The sequence below is a fragment of the Xiphophorus couchianus genome, chromosome 1 (genome assembly GCF_001444195.1).
Source record: "Xiphophorus couchianus chromosome 1, X_couchianus-1.0, whole genome shotgun sequence".
In the NCBI taxonomy this organism is placed as follows: domain Eukaryota; kingdom Metazoa; phylum Chordata; class Actinopteri; order Cyprinodontiformes; family Poeciliidae; genus Xiphophorus; species Xiphophorus couchianus.
Window position 1 is genome coordinate 2,377,880 of NC_040228.1, and position 18,223 is coordinate 2,396,102.

At 38.2% G+C, this 18,223-nt stretch overlaps 1 protein-coding gene across 2 annotated transcripts in view; it reads left to right on the forward strand.

Moving 5' to 3' along the window:
* The window catches only part of LOC114144895 (plexin-A1-like), a 286,607-nt gene that overhangs the window by 28,742 nt on the left and 239,642 nt on the right, over positions 1-18,223 (forward strand). For both annotated transcript variants that reach the window (XM_028018126.1, XM_028018134.1), the window contains exon 2: positions 11,529-12,911. In XM_028018126.1, the coding sequence (XP_027873927.1) occupies positions 11,739-12,911 (1,173 nt within the window). In that variant the 5' untranslated portion in view covers positions 11,529-11,738. The remainder of the gene's footprint in view (positions 1-11,528; positions 12,912-18,223) is intronic.

The following is an 18,223-nucleotide window of genomic DNA, read 5'->3' on the forward strand; positions in this document are numbered from 1 at the left end:
GAAAAAGATTCTTGACTAAAAATATAAACAGTATACCGTAAAAATGCTTTAGAGTCATCATGTAGGAATGACTGTCTATTTTGGTCACTGCAGCCACCCTCCTAAACAAAAGGTGTCACTGTTGAGAAAATAATGCTGCTAAGCAACAGGAATGACAGCAGAAGAGTTAAAAACAAATGGCGAAAATGTTTAATTTTGTTTCAGTTTTTAATGATTGTTAAAACATTAACAATCATTAAAGCACTGTAGCTAATTTTGGATACCATTGTCAACTTTAATTCCAAATTACATTTGAACCCTCTGACTTTTCAAACAACACTCTTTTTTTGTTTTTATGAAATTTATGTGCTGGAATCACATAAATTCCAGCACATACATTAAAAGAAAATCTTTTAATTTTCTTAAACTGCAGAATTAGTAACTTATTACTAATGGCCATTTGCTTAGTAATTTAGCCTACAAATTGATTTCCTAAGAATTGCATTATTATTGGATCCAGTTTGACTCTTTTACTGGGTTGGATGAACTGGAAGTGGTGACTGAAATAAATTGGATTGAATCCAATTGGATGCAATTCGATTCAGATGAAACCTCATGGTATTATCTACTCAATTGTATGTAATGGGCTTCAAGATGACTTTTTGTTGCTACTTTTGGCTGCTAATTGAGTTGAACTGAGTTGAATTTTAGGAGCAGCGTCGTGTAACGCAGCTTGAGAAAATAGCTGTCTCACCCGCACATGTAAAATCACTTGTATGATCTTAGTGAATAATTTTGCTTTTCCACTGCATCACCATTGAGGAACCACTCATTTCCATGTTTATAGGGATATTTCTGTATTTATGTACACAAAGCCTTTTTTTTTGCTGGCTGCATTCACACAGATTGACTGTGTGCTAAATGATGAGGTTGTTCCTTCCTCATTCTTTTCTTCTCCCTCTCTCTTTAGCCTTCTCTTCGCTCTTCTTTTAATTTTCTTAAACTGCAAAATTGCTCTTGTGTGGTAGGCAGCCATTTTCTATTATCCACGCCAAATTTTCTGATAAAGTACTGTTTCTGGGCCTATTCAGGCACTCAAAGCCCTTCTAAATGGCTTTAGCTGCAGGGTCTCTCTTTGGAAACCAACACAAACACACATGCACTCAATTGCTGTGATTTCAACAAACACCATGGGAATGACGTGAGTGAACAGTCATTTTGGTTTCCTAAGGTTTGTCAGCACATTCAAATAACTTTGCTTTACTTCCTTCTATCTCTACATGCTCAAGTCTTTAGATTCTTTTGATGAGTCATTTAGTAATAGTGCTATCTAATAATACTGTCACTTCATGAAATATAGAAGTACATTTTTCTTTGTAACAAGTAAGGAAAAATCATAGGACTGTTCTTTCATCCGCTCCAGCAGTGTGGAGCAACAGGTTGGGGAGGGACAACACTGTACTATTCTGTTGTCCACATAAGTTGTGTTTCCATTGACCATTTAATTACAGGATTTGACATTTTGAAAATACATTTGCTTAATGTATGCATGATTTTTAATGACTTATTGTGTGAACAAACTTATTTGTGTGTGACTTTTAACTGTGCTTCTTATATAATGGAAACACAGCAAATTGCAGAACTGTTTTCAGTTCTGTTCATATTCTCCAGTCAAACTAGGACTTATTCTGACATGAACACGAAGAGACATTAACCCACAGACTGTAGTGGTTTTCATATCTTATTCAATATGTTCTGTCGCCCAGGATGGCAGTAGAAGGGGGAGGTTCAAATAGTACCAGGTTAAAACAAACAAAAACATATATTCTGTCAGTTGTGTACTGAGTGAATTTTCTTCAGCATATTTGCAAATTAATGGGTGTTGCATGCCCCTGTGTTGAGTTGTTGCCCCTGTTTGCACGGCTGTCTTGGAGGTCAATGAAGCCCCAAATTCACTGACCTCCACTGAAGTGGAGATCCTGTGGCATCTTGTCTGTTGTAGCAGCATCATTTGGGTTATAATTTTAGCTGCGTTAAACTGGGAAATCTGAAGATTTTTTGTCTTTGTGAACTAGGACTATTTCTGAGGATGTTTGTTGTTTTGGAAACAACCATGAAAAAGAGAAAAAGCAGCACAAATACAGACCTGTTGCTAGCTCTAAACTACACAGACACCTGAGCTTTGGTTACATTTTACTGGTTACTGTAAGTGTTTTTATGACAAAAAACTGTGAGCAAGGCTACATATTACTGCAAAAACTACAAAAACAGGTATTCAATGTATAGTGACAATTGTTTAGGCTGTTTGCAATATTTTTAACCTACAGTGCTAATTATTTTGTCGGTTATTTCAGTAAAATAGAGATGGTTCTCCTGTTACTATGGTGAAGTAATGGGGAACCATATGACTGGGTTCTGAAGCGTGTTGCACAAAGCTGAAGCTGAAATGTTGTTTTTTCCTGACCCGTTTGTATTTATGTCAACTGTCTAGATTCAGTTTGAGTGTAGATCTAGTAGTGCAGCTGTGGTCTAGTGTTTTATTCTGAATGGTAAGTGTGACTTTAGTCCAGGATATAAATCCTAACCTGAAATATTTATTTTTTTTGGTTCTTATTCTAACTTCTGATTCGTTAGAAGTCTGGATTCATGTAGCTAGTAATTGAATTCTACTGACTCTGCTCAGCAGGTGTTTTTAGTGATAAAGTAGAACAAGCTCCATGTTTATATGGGGCCAGATGGGAGCCATGTTTACCAGAATGAGTTCAGAGGATGATTATTTTATGTCGGCTCTTAGAGTAAGAAGATTATTTTCCTATTTTCAGAAAGAATTATTTTAAAAATTAGGTTCCTCTTCAACAAATAATAGTTTTTGTTATTCACGTCAGATGATCTGACCAGTTGGAGGGCTTCAGAAAACAACCCCAAATAAACACCCCGGTTTTGTTTGTTTGTACTTGTGGAAAAGTACTTTGAATTGCTGCTCTGCTTTAACTCCTTCACCTTTTATTCAGGGGAAAGTACTAGAAAAGCAGAAGTGGGCCAAACACTCACACACAAAAGTTAGGTACAAGTTGATGGATCTAAACATCTGAAACAACACAGAGGAGGTGGCACACTCACACCGTGACACTGATAAAATTTGCTGTTGACATTTCTACAGACAAAAGAATCCAACAACTTTTGTAAAAAATTGAATATGTCATTGTGGTGTTCTAGTAGTTTGTAGTGCTGTTTTTCTATTCCAATAGATGACATTTTAGTCAGCGGCACACTGGACCTAAATCAAAGAATGTACTGTAGAAAATGTGTAACTGTACAATAACTTGGCATAATCCACATGCCTCTGTGTGGAGGCTCTCAAAAAGCATTCCAAACCACTGATGTAATTACAGTCCCTTTTTTTTCCCTTTTGTATTCAACTGTTGTTTTTTTCTGAAGAGATTCCATCTTCTAAATGTAAATTGTTAGAGGTATTATGTTGGAAATCTACAACAAATGCCTAGACAGCAATTTTGCTCAGCCTCCTCAACATTTTTGGTTGAAAATACATCTTAAGGTGGTGGTATGATGTAAAGTTGACTTGTTTGAGATTTACATCATGTTATTATGTTATTCCCTCATCAAAAACACACCTGGAGTGCTTTCACTCCATGCATGTTTGAGAACTCCTGTTATCTCCCGTGGCAACCACTGAGCTCTTTCAGACTAGCCAGCAGCAACTTGGTGGAACTGAGCATCTGCTGAGCTCATTATAGGAGCTACTTCTCAGAGCAACGCTGGTAAAAAGGTTGTTAAAGGGTTGATGGAGGAACCGTGTTTTGATGACTAACTGAAGTTAGTCATAAAACTAACTTCAGTAAGAGACAGAGGTCCAATTCGAAAGAGTTTAATTACAAAATAAAATTTCTTTAAGTCATATTTGATGTAACATTTTTAAAACAACTGAAAATAACATAGTTACTTGATTGTGCTATGAAATGGTACAATGTCCCTGGAAAACGTATAATACTGACCTTTTAATCGTCCAGATTCCTGCAGGCTAAAATCTGTATTTAAGATTCGTCTAAATTGAATTTGAGCTTGAAGTGGACGCCCAGATCTGAACTGATGATAGATTAAATTTCCTCAAACTCTGAGCCTCTGAACTACCAGTCTATTGTTGCTGTCACTGTTTAAGTGTGACATAAATCTGGTTAAATCTTTTTTTCTAACCAATAATAATTCTTACCATGATAAGAAATTTTGATAACATAAATCATACAATAAATACCCAAGCCTATATTAGATATATTAATTTTGCAGCAGTCTGAGTAATGGTTGCTTTAGATGGTATTTCTTTCTTGTTAGAAATAATAGAAGAAGGTAGAAAAGAAATTTTCACTTCTAATATTTATTTCCACTTATTATAACAGATTTATTCTTTGTCAGGAGGAAGCATTTGTGCTGCTTTCCTTTGGCAAAACTCTAAATGGGTTTAGTCTTTATGACCTTTTCCACCTTCAGGCAAATTAAAATAAATCATACTTTAGGTCCTAACAATCCACCTTTAGTCTATACATTTGAATTGATTTGGTAAATATTATTCAGTTTTGCAATAACTGTAAATATATTGTGCAATGGAGTGGTGGCTTTCTTCTTCTTGACGCAATTACAGTTTGTTGTCCTTTGTTGCATGTGAATGGAAATATGCAGCAGATTAAACGTTCCATCTGAAAATTCCTTAAACCTTTTTCGTTGTGGAGTGTGTTGTAGAGGAGACTCAGTCAGATTAGCAACGATTAAGGCTCATCCACTCGGCTCTGCTCGCTGTGGATACTTTTTTCTCAGGATGAGGGATGGCTGAGCTGCTGCTGTTAGCTTGGAAAAACGAGCTCATGTGTGCAGAGTGTACATTCTGTCTTTATGGGTGGCAGTGCTGGGGTGTGTGTGTGTGTGTGTGTTCTTCTTGTTTACTTGGTGGGACCACAGGTAGTTATTTGATATTAAATGATGTGAGGCCTGGTGTGTGTGTGTGTGTGTTTGTTTGGATCATTTGAACACTCTGTTGGCCAGGCAGTGTGTCCACGCAGCTGTCTGTGGGGTCAGTGTGTCAGCTGTGGAATGCGACTGCCAGTGAACCACTGTGTCCCGCTGCATGGTGCTGCTGCAACCCACATGTCCTCACACAAACAATGGATCACAGACCTGATACTCTCCACATCACACATTTACTTCACATGAATTTTTACCTTCTCTTGTCCTATGCAGGCAACTGAAGTATTTTCTTTTCATGAACTCTGACTGGAAATGCCCATGTTTGGTCAGATGAGGCTGAGCTGTATAGTTACAGGAATTACAGGTAGATTTGAACTGAAGCAAAGGAGAATCTGTTGCTGTATTTCCATTGCATTTTTTTTGATATTCAGCTATTGTCAACCCCCCTACCCCACTATTTCACAATTGCAGTTTTGCTATTAAATAAGCAATACAGTTCAAATTTATTGAACAAGTTTTCTAGACAGGAAAAGTCAATAAGACAAACAGTCAGTCAGTTCCTACTGATTGAAAAACATCTGCCTGGGTCTCTAATCAGCAGGTCTTGGACAACGTTTTCAATTAGAAGTATTGTAATCTCAAGCATTTTCTCAAAAGTGATTTCCCCAAAACATTAGTGTCCTCATGCTTGTTCATGTACTTAATAGGATAAATACATAAAAAATCTATTTGGAAAGTTTTTTTCTGTCATCTGTGAACCTGAAGAAAAAACCTGAATCATCCATCTTTTCTCAACTTTTTACAAAACAAGAGCTGGGTGTGAGTGGACAGCTGTCTGCAGCATTAGCCCACGTCAATATTATGCCTTTTGAAAAATGGATTTCAAATAGAAATCTCACGTTCAAGCGTGTGTCTGCCTTTTCGCCCTTCTCTTATGTCTTTCTGTCCTCTGTCCTGATCTGACCTGAACTGGGACTAATGTTTCCGCCATCTGCTGCGAGACGCCTGGACCTAAAAAGTGAACTGAACATCTCAGATCCAGAACACATGCCTGGTGCAGATGTTTGCCTCGCCTGCAGCTAAAGAATCTGTTGAATGCACAGCAGTCTTTTGGAAAGCTGAAATCAGTTACTTATGCTTCCAAATGCTGACAGTCATTCCATTTTTAGATTAAACATGCTAAAATTAAGTTACACATCATGTAATTTTTTTAATGCTTGGCAATTTTTAGTGATCACATGGCTATCAGCCTGGTTAGTTCACTTTCACATTTCTTTTCTTCGTCACAGACTCTTGTTTATATATCCTTCCACACAATATATTATATGAAAATCTTCTAATTCCAGCCATTAACTGTTTTCTACTGATCCTTGAAGCATGCCTTTTTTATTAAATTCAAACCATCAATCCCGTGTGGAAGGATATGCCTTCACCTTTTCTGTCGTCTCAAAAAAAAAGGCAAAAACATGTTTACTTGTACATGTGACTTAATTGCTAGCATGCTATTTTTTAAGGTTAAAGTCTTGATTAGATGTAAATAGACTGCTTCGAAAGGTTACCTGCCAACAGGTTTAAAGTTCACATAAATTCTACCTTTGGTGCAAGGTGTAAAAAAAACAACTTGATCTTTAAGAGTAAGTTGCAAAGCCTGCTATAAGTGTTGTGACTTGATTATGGAAGTGATTATTCACAGGAATGCATCCCTCCAGGGTCACTTGCTTTAATCAACAGGGTAACCAAAGTAGGTCAAAGTCTCAAGTAGTTTAATCCACTTCCTGTCGCCATCGATTTCACACCTCTCCGCCGTTTGTGTAGAAGACTGGTGGGCAAACCTGAAAAAGTATCAGTATGATTTTATATCTTTAGCTTTACTTGTTATTTGTTTCGACTTTAAGTATATGTATTATATGCACAGAGTTAATGTTTTGGCTAATGTGCCTAGACATGCTTCTCTTTGTGTTTGGGTAGAAAACAAGAATTGAAATTTGAAGGATGCACATTTGCATCTAGACCAACACAGTGAGGCCAGCAGGCATGTGAGCTAAATGCTAAAGAAGTGGTGTGTATACATTTGCCTAAGTGTTTGGCCAGGATCTGTGGTTGTGCGGGCAACTGATATGCCAACAGCAATAACTCAACTCAGGGCGAACCTGAATGCAACAGTCGTTTCATCCGATGTGGCAGGCGGACTTCAAACACAGAAACCTAAATGCACTCAAGTGAGCACGAATGTTTCAAAGTAATCATTCATAGGACAATGCAAAATCCTGTCCAGTTTTCAGGAACTAGTTTGTCCCGTTTTATGACTAGAGTTGGCTGTAGATGATGTTATAATGACGATTTAGGTTTTTTGGGGATTCTTTTTCATATAACATATTTTTTTATTTCATTGAACACTCAGAGCACCTTCCCTCCCATAAACAGACTGTATAGCACAATTTTTAACGTTGGAGTTCATCGCCCTATTTCAGGGCTGCCACTCAGGTGCAACTCTGGTCACTACTCCACTTTCTCTTGGGTGTCATTTCAAAACATTAGGCTTCCTAATTTTGGCAGTTCTAAAAGTGCAATGTCTTCAAACCTAATACAGCATATAATATAATTTTATAAAAAATGCTTTTTATGTAACATTATGAGGCTGTATTGTGACTAAACAAGGGCCTCTTTCTGTGTACAAAGATGGACATTTGTTGCCATTAGAATATCCTGTCCCAATTTTTTTGTCTGATTTTCTTTTATCATTTATTTCTCCACTGTCACTGTTCTACAAATTTCTTTACAAATAAAGAACATTTCTCTCCTTTTGATCTAATTTTGCTATTGAAAGAAAGACTTTTAAATCACTACCTTGTTTCTCTGTTCTTGGATGTCTTCTCCGCTCCTCTCATCTATTTGTCCTAGTTTAGTCAAACAGCTGTTGACATCACAGATCAGTTTCACTGGTTATTAAGTCTATATTGCTACCAAGTCCATGCTCATTCTATTTATAGCATTTCTGCAGTAGATCAGAAAACCATGAGAAAGGAAAGTGGCAAAATAGCTTTATTTTCATGTCTTTTATCAACCAATAAAAGTATTTCATCCATTTCCTTTTCTCTGTTGTGGATAATGCTTTGTTTTACAGGAATACATTCAGTCTGTTCATTTTATGTCTCTAGATTTCAAGCATAGATTTTGTTGAGGTAAATTTAATCTATTGTACTCGTTTGAATTGGTTTTGGACAGCACACTGTACGTCTGTGTTGCATGCTTTCGGTGTGAGGGTCTGAGACAGCAACAGTAGCCGGATTGTCCTGATGGGACGGGCAGCAGCATCGTCATCAGGGCCACTGTAATCAGGGCCGGCAGAGGAATGTAATGAAAGGAGGAATAAGGAGCAGAAATTGGAGACGAGAATAGTTTGCTGACCAAACGCTATTATGATACAAGCCTTTCCCTTGTGATCTGAACCTAGCTGTGCATGCGCCACTGAAGTAATAAAGAGCATTAGCTTCTGCTATATTCAGGTATAGACTAGCTACTGACAAGCTGTGACAAGGCTTTAAAAATGCTTCTTTGTTTTCTCAAAATTTGCTTCTTTTATTTTCTAACTTTTTCTTACCTAGGAGAGCAATGGAATGAGCAGCATTTACCATTTTTATTTAAAGTTGTCAAACAGATAATCTCATTCTGGCCCATACTGTATGGTTGGGTTGTTCAGCTGGTATTAAATAGATGTGAAATGTTTGGTAAAATTACGCAATGGTGGAAGAACTTAATAAAAATATAAAACTATCACCATACAAAAGTTTAGCAATACTTCTAAACCATTTAGTTTAGAAGTAGTAGTTTAGATGCACAGATTCTTGTCCCTTTTTTTTTTTGACATTTTGGTTTATTTTGAATTGCTTTTAAGAGCTTGAAAAGTTGATGTTATCTAATTACTTAGTGAAGTTAACTACTACTACAGGTTAACTGCTAATAATACTCTCCTTCAAAAGACTCTGTTATACCAACAGACATGCTAACGGTCATGCTAACTCTGTTTAACAAAATTATGCTAAATAGAGTGATGAACAGCGTTCCAGTTACTGGTGGCTAAACTGTAATGCATTGTGAATATTTTTAAAGTTTTGAAACTGAGATTAAAGGAGTCTTGGTCTTACAAAAACCATCATTTTCATGTTGCAACATAGCGTGTTTTAAAATATTAATGGTAATATATTACTTTCCCTGTGTTTCTCAGACTTTACCACTTCTATTTTGCCAAGAAGTGTTTGTCAACTTCAGTAACATCCACTGTCCTCATCACAGAGTATAAAAGACTCAGGAAAGTGTTGTTGCTTTAGCATGTGGAGGAGCCAAGCTGGTTTTCAAGACCTTACCTTTCCTCAATTGCATTTTAAGAGCCTGTCCAGCCTACCATCTTCTGATCAGATAAGAGGATATTGAAAATGAATGAATGGATGGTTGTAATAAGAAGTGGATGGATGGTTCATCTCTCTTTCTTTTTGTTAGCTTTCATAGCAATCTGGTTTCACCATCTCCACTGCCTTTATATTCTGCTGGTGTGAAGCCAAATAGCTTTCCCTTTTGTCCCTCTCGCTGTTATTTCTTTACTTTATCAGTTTGGATGGTTTTCTCCAGCACTGTTTTGTTATTTAAAAAAGTGACTGAATTCTTTTGTTTCCATCCATTTTCTGTATACTCTTGTCCCTAGTAGGGTCGTGAGTGGTGCTGGTGCCTGTCTCCCACAAACTTTTCGGGAGACAGGCAGCGAGAGGCAGAGCAACACAGAGACAGACAAGACAAGCCTCCATGCACATTCACACCTAAGGAGAAGCGAGACCAATTAACCTGACAGTCATGTTTTTTTGTGGGAGGAAGCCGGAGAACCCGGAGAGAACCCACATATGTTCTCCCTTTGCATGGAGTTTGCAATGGGAGAACATGCAAATTCCATGCAGAAAGACCCCAGGGTGGGAATTGAACCCAGGACCTTCTTGCTGCAAGGCAACAGTCCTTTTGTTTCTGCTCCTAAGTAAATAGGAGTTTGGTTCTATATACTATCCTGCTTGCAAGTTTTGGAGAGTTAGCTGATCTCCCAATTCTTCACCTTGTGTTCTCATGGTTTCTAAAAAGCTTTAAAAGTGGAGAAGTGAGGTTTCATTTTTCTTTTGGACACATTAGATTCCAACATTTAGGTTTCACTTATTATATTATATATTCAGCACAATAGGGATCTATTGTACATTTGTAAATTTACAACAAATTTACACGTGGCTAAGAATGACCATAAAAAAAATGTTTACTTTTTTCAATTCAGTGTCCATCGAATTGAAAAAAACCTGCCAAACAACTATATCTTCAAGGGATTATGCAGTTAAAGTGAGTTTGTGTGCAGTTCTTGTTAGTAATAAATCATGTTACCTAAAAAATTGTCGTATTGCATTGAGTTTAAGAAAAGTGAAAAAAATTGGTGGGAAGCTTACTGCCATGTGAGCCAATGGTTTGCACATGTTTGCTATTTAAAACAAGTCAAACTAAAAATAGTCACAACTGTAAGATACAACTTTATAAAACACAAATTTTAAACCATTTGGAGTTTCACAAGAGGTCATTGTTGAGATCTTCAGCTCTTTTCTGAGCTGTGATGACAAATCATAGTCTGTCACACTGCAAATTAATGGAACAATCATTTTTGGCAGACTTAGAGCAGACATGCATGCTGCAATAGATTTGGAAGGTTGAAAGCACAGTTTAATGTTGTTTATTATAGTAACATGGATGTTTGGCTCCGAAAATGGTGACAAAGTTAACATTGATTGGTTCAAGTGTACATGGAGAATATCCACTAATACAACACTTCATCCCACAAGTTTGTTTTATATGACTAAAATGAGAGGCTATCCTTCTGTTGGTCTTTCTTCACTCTTTGACAAACTCACTGTGATATGCTGTATTTCCAATACAGGCCAAAGGACATGCAACCTCACTCCAAAAAATATGAATAATTTCTTTAAGAAGGCTTTTCAGAAAGAGCTAATTGTAAGATTGTGGCTTGTTTATTGTAATCATAGCAACTCCATAGCAACTGCCTGCCAAGATGGCTGTCGGTTAGAAAGTTCACGGAAGTGTTGTCACACAAGAACTACATATTGCAGACGACTGTGGTCCACAACACCAACTGAACTGCAACAACATCGTAAAGAAGAATCACAATATCCCAACATAAAAAGGGTTCATTTAAATATGTCTAAGTCTGCGTGCTGGTGTTCACTTTTTCAACTGGATCTTTTAATACCTTCAAGCTGTCAATACGCAGAGGATCATGGTTTTGCTCAGTCTTAAAAAACAACTCTCAAGGAGTAGAGAAGTCAAAGTAAATCCAGCAGTCCCTTCTATTGTTACACTTATTTTTTTAGATTTATTTCTTCATCCAGGCCTTGTCTTTAAATCCTGGGTGAGTTTGGACCAACACTTGCCTCATCCTTTTTATTGCTGAGTAATTCTGATTAGTTCTCTAAATATCCAAAAGAAAAGTGCATAAAAATAATTGAAATATTTGCTGACATTTTGCTTTCTTTCTCTCTCAGGGCTGGTGGCAGACATGGCAGAGGATCAAGGGATGAGGATATAAAATCTCCACCAGAGAAAGGAGGATAAAAGAGAACAGGAAGATTACTACTTTGAGACTTTTTTTCTACTTATACATCATTGTACCCTGCAGTCGTATAAGGCACCGACTGACCCTTTAACGGATTACGCTCTCAAAAACATACACCCACTTCCCTCCCCTCACCACCATGTCACACCTTAATCCACCCCTTCTCATCTTCCCCTTGCTCTTCCTTCTCCTCTCCCTCCCTAAGACCTCCACATCTACCACTCCCCCCACCTCTTCTCTCCTCTCCTTCTCTCCGCCGGAAGGTGGTCTCACACATTTGGTGGTCCACAACAAAACCCGAGAGGTCTACCTGGGTGCCGTCAACTGGATCTACAAGCTGTCTGGCAACCTCACCAAGCTGCGGAGCCATGTCACCGGGCCCGTCACCGACAACCCTCGCTGTTACCCTCCTCCTGGTGTCCAGTCCTGCCCACATGAGCTAGTGCAGACTTCTAATGTCAATAAACTCCTGCTACTCGATGCTGCCCACAACCGCTTAATTGCGTGTGGGAGTACTTCCCAGGGAATATGCCAGTTCCTGCGTCTGGATGATTTATTTAAGCTCGGTGAGCCACACCACCGTAAAGAGCATTATCTATCCAGCGTTGCGGAGGCGGGCACCATGTCTGGTGTGGTGATCCCCCCTGACATCTTCGGCGGGGGCGGCAAGCTCTTCGTCGGCACCCCCATCGACGGGAAATCGGAGTACTTTCCTACGCTGTCGAGTCGCAAACTGATGTCGAACGAGGAGAACGCCGACATGTTCAGCTTTGTGTACCAGGACGAGTTTGTATCTTCGCAGCTTAAGATTCCCTCCGACACCCTGTCCAAGTTCCCGGCATTTGACATCTACTACATCTACGGCTTCAACAGTGAGCAGTTTGTCTATTACCTCACCTTACAACTTGACACCCAGCTCACCTCGCCAGATGCGAGCAGCGAACAGTTCTTCACCTCCAAGATCGTCCGCCTGTGTGTCGACGACCCCAAGTTCTACTCTTATGTCGAATTCCCCATCGGCTGCACTAAGGACGGAGTGGAGTACCGCTTGGTTCAGGACGCCTACCTGGCCCGACCAGGAACCCGCTTGGCACGTTCTCTTGGTATTCGAGAGCACGAGGAGGTTCTGTTCACTGTATTTGCCCAAGGTCAGAAGAACAGAGCCAAGCCGCCCAAGGAGTCGGCTTTGTGTTTGTTCACAATGAGGCAGATAAAGGAAAAGATTAAAGAGAGGATTCAGTCGTGCTACAAAGGAGAGGGAAAACTCTCCCTGCCCTGGCTGCTCAACAAGGAGCTGGCCTGCATCAACTCGGTGAGTGTTCAAGACAGTATTTCCCAGAAGTGTTTCTGTGATCTGAATATAGATTGTATGCTCATCCATACCCATACAGATTGTGGTAGGAATTTATCCAGTCTGCAGTCAGCAGCTCAAAGCAGGCTGAACTGCATCACTGTTGCGTTCCACAGATTCTTCCTTCTGTTTTTTCAGTTAAAGATTTGCATGGCTTTTGAACCATCAACTTTCACCAGTTGATGGTTCAAAATAAGGTATATTTGTAAAATGAGGCTGTTGTGGTGTTTTTCAGGATGTCTTTTGGTATAGGGAACTGGGGGAAAAACTAGAGATTGACCCAAAGACTGATAATATTTCCAAATCCATTATGTTCCTTGAAAGACAGCAGTTAAAAACTCAAAACTTTGTTCAACCTTCCTATTGGTAAAAGTATGGATGCATAATATATTGCCACTGTTGGCCACTAAATAAAACTGGGCCTATATTAATTACTGAAATTTGTTTCCATCTAGTTGGAAAATATTGGTTTTTGACCATAGCAGCAATGTTTATATCGGGTATTGATTTGGGCCAAGAATTTCATATCTGTACATCTCTAGCTAAAAGTCTTACTCTCTCTCCTTCTCACTCATTCACAGCCTATATGAACCATAGACAGAAATATGACAAATACATTTTCCTTTTAATTAACTTATACATCTTACTTCAGTATGTTAAGATCCTCCCTCATAAAAACAGTCATCAACTTTGAGTTGTCTTCGTCCGTTAAGAAATTCCACACCAAAGAAGGTTGTTACTTCAACCTGGTAAGCTCTTATCTATGGTGCATTCACTGATTGGAAAAAGATTGCATCATTTTGCATCATTGGTTTGTTTACTAGTGCATGTATGAACAATAGTTTTTGGTATTATTTATTTTTTATAAATAAAAAGCATAAAAATAAAAACAAAATCACCAGATGAACTTTGTGATAGTAGGATGGCATTGAAAAATTCTTTACAGATTGTATTTAAATGGTAACAGTAACACCAGTTAGTCAGAGTGTAAGGATTTGGTTTTTTTTGTGTTGATTTGAGTTTTTCTGTGTGTTTATTTTGGGTTCCTGTGTCTTTTGAGTTTCCATGTTGTCCTGTCTACCCCTTGATTGTTCCCAGCGGTGTCTCGTTCCCTGATTACCCTCTGTGTATTTACAGTCACCTGTGTTCCATGTTCTTTGTCATGTCCTCGTCTCGTTTGGCTTGTTCTCTGCTGTCGAGTCTGTCAGGTTTTGGTTTCAGTCATTTCCAGTTGCTACCAGCTCTGAGCTTAGTTTTGTCTGTTCATTTGTGCTGCCTGGATTTTTTTTGATTATTTCTTCATTAAACTACCACCATTCACTACAACCTGGGTCCTCTGCGTCTGCCTCACCACCTCTCCACCGCAATTCATGACACAGAGGAATATGTTTCCTCTAATCAGCTCAAGGCATATGATGTATTTACATTAAATTGAAACATTTCCAGTCTGACTGCCATACAGACAGGAAAAAATTGAAAGATTCAGAACTAAGTTAACTAAATCAGAATAAATTGACTCCTGCTTGTGATGTACTGCATGATTATAAGAAACATTTATTAGCACTGACATTAACAAGACCCAGATGGATGAAAGTATAACTTCCTTCCTGATTCTGGTTTTCAGTGCAGTCCAGATATCTCTCTGCTCTCTGGTCTGTGGAACGTTGTGTCCCTATATAATTTGATCTGAAGTTGATGACGGCTTGTCAATGCTTTTATTCAGCTTTCCTAGGGGTGTCTGTGAGTGAAGTTAGTATTTGTGTGTTTCACTTGCTCCCGTCACCGGTGCGCAGCACACACTCTCAGCCCCAGCATGGTCATGAATAATTCACCTGGTCTCACCCTCCGTTATTCAGTCGGTGCTCCATAACAACCTGCCATAAATCTCTGGACTACTCCACACCTCTCTGCCTCCATATCCTCTTGCTTTCTCTGCTATTCTATTTTCTATTTCTCTTCTATCTTTTACTCCAGTTCCATCATTTCCATGGAGAATACTTTCATTTTGCTAACCTCAAGCTTCCTGGGCTTCTTATTTCATCAGTTGCTTTCTTGCTCTGCTTTTAAATATTGTGTTTAAGGTTTTAGCTTTTAACCTATTTCTTTTTTGGTCTTCTTTTGCTGCTTCTGTCTCAATCTCCCTCAAAGCTGAGGAGAAGGTGGACCTTTCTTTCCACCTTCTCCTCAGCTTTTTTTAAGTGATTGTGTTTGCAAATTGTTGTGTAAAATCTGTGCAAACTATGTTGACCTACATCTTGTTTTGAACTTTTACTCAATAATCCATGGCTGATTGTTTCCCTGGTGATAAACATGATGTGACACAGACTCCCATTTCTTCCAGCCACTATTCAAAAAGTATAGCAGATGTCTTTTGAGTTTATAATTCAGGATATGACTCTTACATCCGATATCTGCCGTCATTCATTTTAACTAATCAAACGAATAGACCTGGAACTGAAACAAACAAATCTGGAGTTTGTCTTTCCAATAGACACAGCGAGGAGGATATTTAGGAAGGTAAGAATAATCTTCAGTGCTCCGTTTAAATAGTCGTATTCTGGGACTCACCAAGTCTCCACAACATTTTCATTTAGGGCTTCTTTATCAGAGCTGCCAATAATTGTAGAAGGTCATTATAGTTAGTTTGGGGTCTTATTAGCTTCTTTGTTTTGGACACTATTCCCATTAGAGGTAGCCTGGTAAAACCACATACCTGGTTTTACGTTTTGCTTCATCCATAGGGTCTGGACCCTTGACTATTGAGAAACTACTGCTTGCTGGAGGTTTACTCCAGTAAACCTCCAGTAGTTCAATTGTTCAATATTTGGAAGCATAGCCGACACAGACTAAACGGCTTTGTTCACTTCCTCTGCTTCCATCGCCAAACTACAACCATAGGTAGACTATAATTTGAAAACGACGCAGAAAATTGTCATCTTTTACAATTCCGCTTTGCGTTATCGGTCTGGTTAAAATTCAAACTCAATCAGCAAAACCCCAGATGGAGAACTGAAGGGAGATGAGAATCAAGTGGAATTGCGTAGGCAGGTAATGCTCAGGGAAATTGAGTGAGAACACAAAATAAGCAATTAGGTGATTAATATATGCTTTGTGAACTAGTAAAACTATAACCATCATCTTGAAAATCAGTGGTGCTTTCTCATTGAAATTTTGTGTTCTTAAATATCTGTCACATAAATGCAATTGCCTATTAATTTACTATTTCAAACGATTAATGGAGCGTCTCTGACTTACCCCGTGACATTATCCAAACCCAATGTGGCCTTGTACAATGACTTGTGCTGCATATGCATGTCATTATGCTAATGGGCGTACAGATATATACGATATGACTGTCCTTTCTGGCCATCTGTCGTTCTGCCTGTGATCGATCAAGGTCGAGTCAGCGGTGCTTGCTCCAGGATGTCACCGTGATGAATTTATGATCTGGTCGTACAGGCATGTTCGATGTATCCTGACGAGAGCGGTGACAGATCGTTGCTCCTGCACCAGCGTCATGTGGACACTGTTCTACTGGCTCAGTTTAAGAGATGTGCTGGAATCATAGAGGAAACAGTCGGACATTTCTCTTTACTCCAACGCTGTTAAACTTTTAACGTCACCTGAGAGGATCTTCGGCGTAATGAGATTGTTGCTTAACAAGCCAGGTGACAAATGATCATGTTATAAATCATGCATCTTGTTGTAACAAGAGATCTTATGCCACCATCAAAACAGCATAAATGTGGTTGAAACGTAAAATGTTCTAACCTTCCCTCATATATATATATATATATATATGTATATATATATATATATATATGTTGATATTGTCAAGGTTAACTAATGAGCTGATCCAACTGGACTTTATGGTTTTTGTTTGGGTTGTGTTTGGACAACATGGGAATTATTAATTTGTATTTTGAGCTAAATCAGGGTAATGAATTTACCTGATTCATTACCCTGATTCATCAATGAATTTCTGTTTTGAATTCCTGGTGTTAAATCATGTGCTAGTGTGGAGAAGTAGCAAGGAACCAGTGAAGTAATGAACTGGACCGTCAACTATTCTCGGTTCAGTGGTCAGTAATTTATCATTGGAACATAAGTGGCTGAAAAATTTGCCTTTACCTTTTCGTAGAGCAAATCTAAAATATTTGAAAGAGCTTGGAAGGCTTAAATAAGTAGTCTCCACCCTTAACATGCTGTTTGCTTGTTTTTGAAAAACGGCCACTCCAGGAGCTGGACTTTCAAATGTGTCTACAGCTGAAAGGATTAATTGAGATCAATCTAATGTTTAAATAATAGTCAACTAAAATAGTGATTGATTAATCATGAACTGGAATGTACAGCAGTGATTCTAGAGAAGTGGGACAAAATGGGTTTCAATTTTCCCAAAAATGTTTTTAATTATTCCTCAATCTTATGCATACAAAGTTGCAAATTTTTTTTAAATTACATGTTTAATGGACCTGACCCAGAACTTTGTCATCACCATATGACAAAAATAAATATACAATTATTTTTAATGACCCTATTAGTGATATTTTTACTCAGTTTTACAGACAAATGCTTCTCGACAAACAAAAGTTATTTAAAACAAAAAATGACAAAGTCCATCTGATGGAGTTGACAGTGCATGATGGAGTTGATGCAATTAAAGGTGGTGACAAACTGGTGAGTAAAAAGAAACACTTGATACATGTGTAGTAATACCATTTATGTAAAAATAAATTAAAATGAATTAACTGCACATTTAAGTGAGATTTGTCAACACTATCACTGAAAGAGTCACACTGTCAGTTAAAAACTTTGATGGAGTTGACAAAATGCCAGACTACCTCAATTTATATGATGTTATTCTGAAGGAGGCCATATTGTTGCTCATCAGGTCCATGACATTTTTACAGTATACTAAAATTAAGCATTTAGTTTACAAAATTTCATCAACGTTTTGTAAATTGTCAGTTATGGTGTTGACACATCATAGTTGTGACGAACAATTTAGGAATAAAATGTGTCAAGAAAACTGGTATGGGGTTTGAGATCTATCCAGGTACACGCAGAAAAAGGTGCATGAAGGCCTGAAGGAGATAAAGCAATCTTGTGTTTTGATTTATAATGATTGAGCGTTTTGAATTATAATGATTAAGTTGAACATGTATGAATACAATAGGTAAAATGACTGTGTGTAAGTAATCACTGAATGATTCTGAAGTGTACGAATCATGATCTGTAATGACATAACAACAAGGAAATGATTAAGGTTTGAG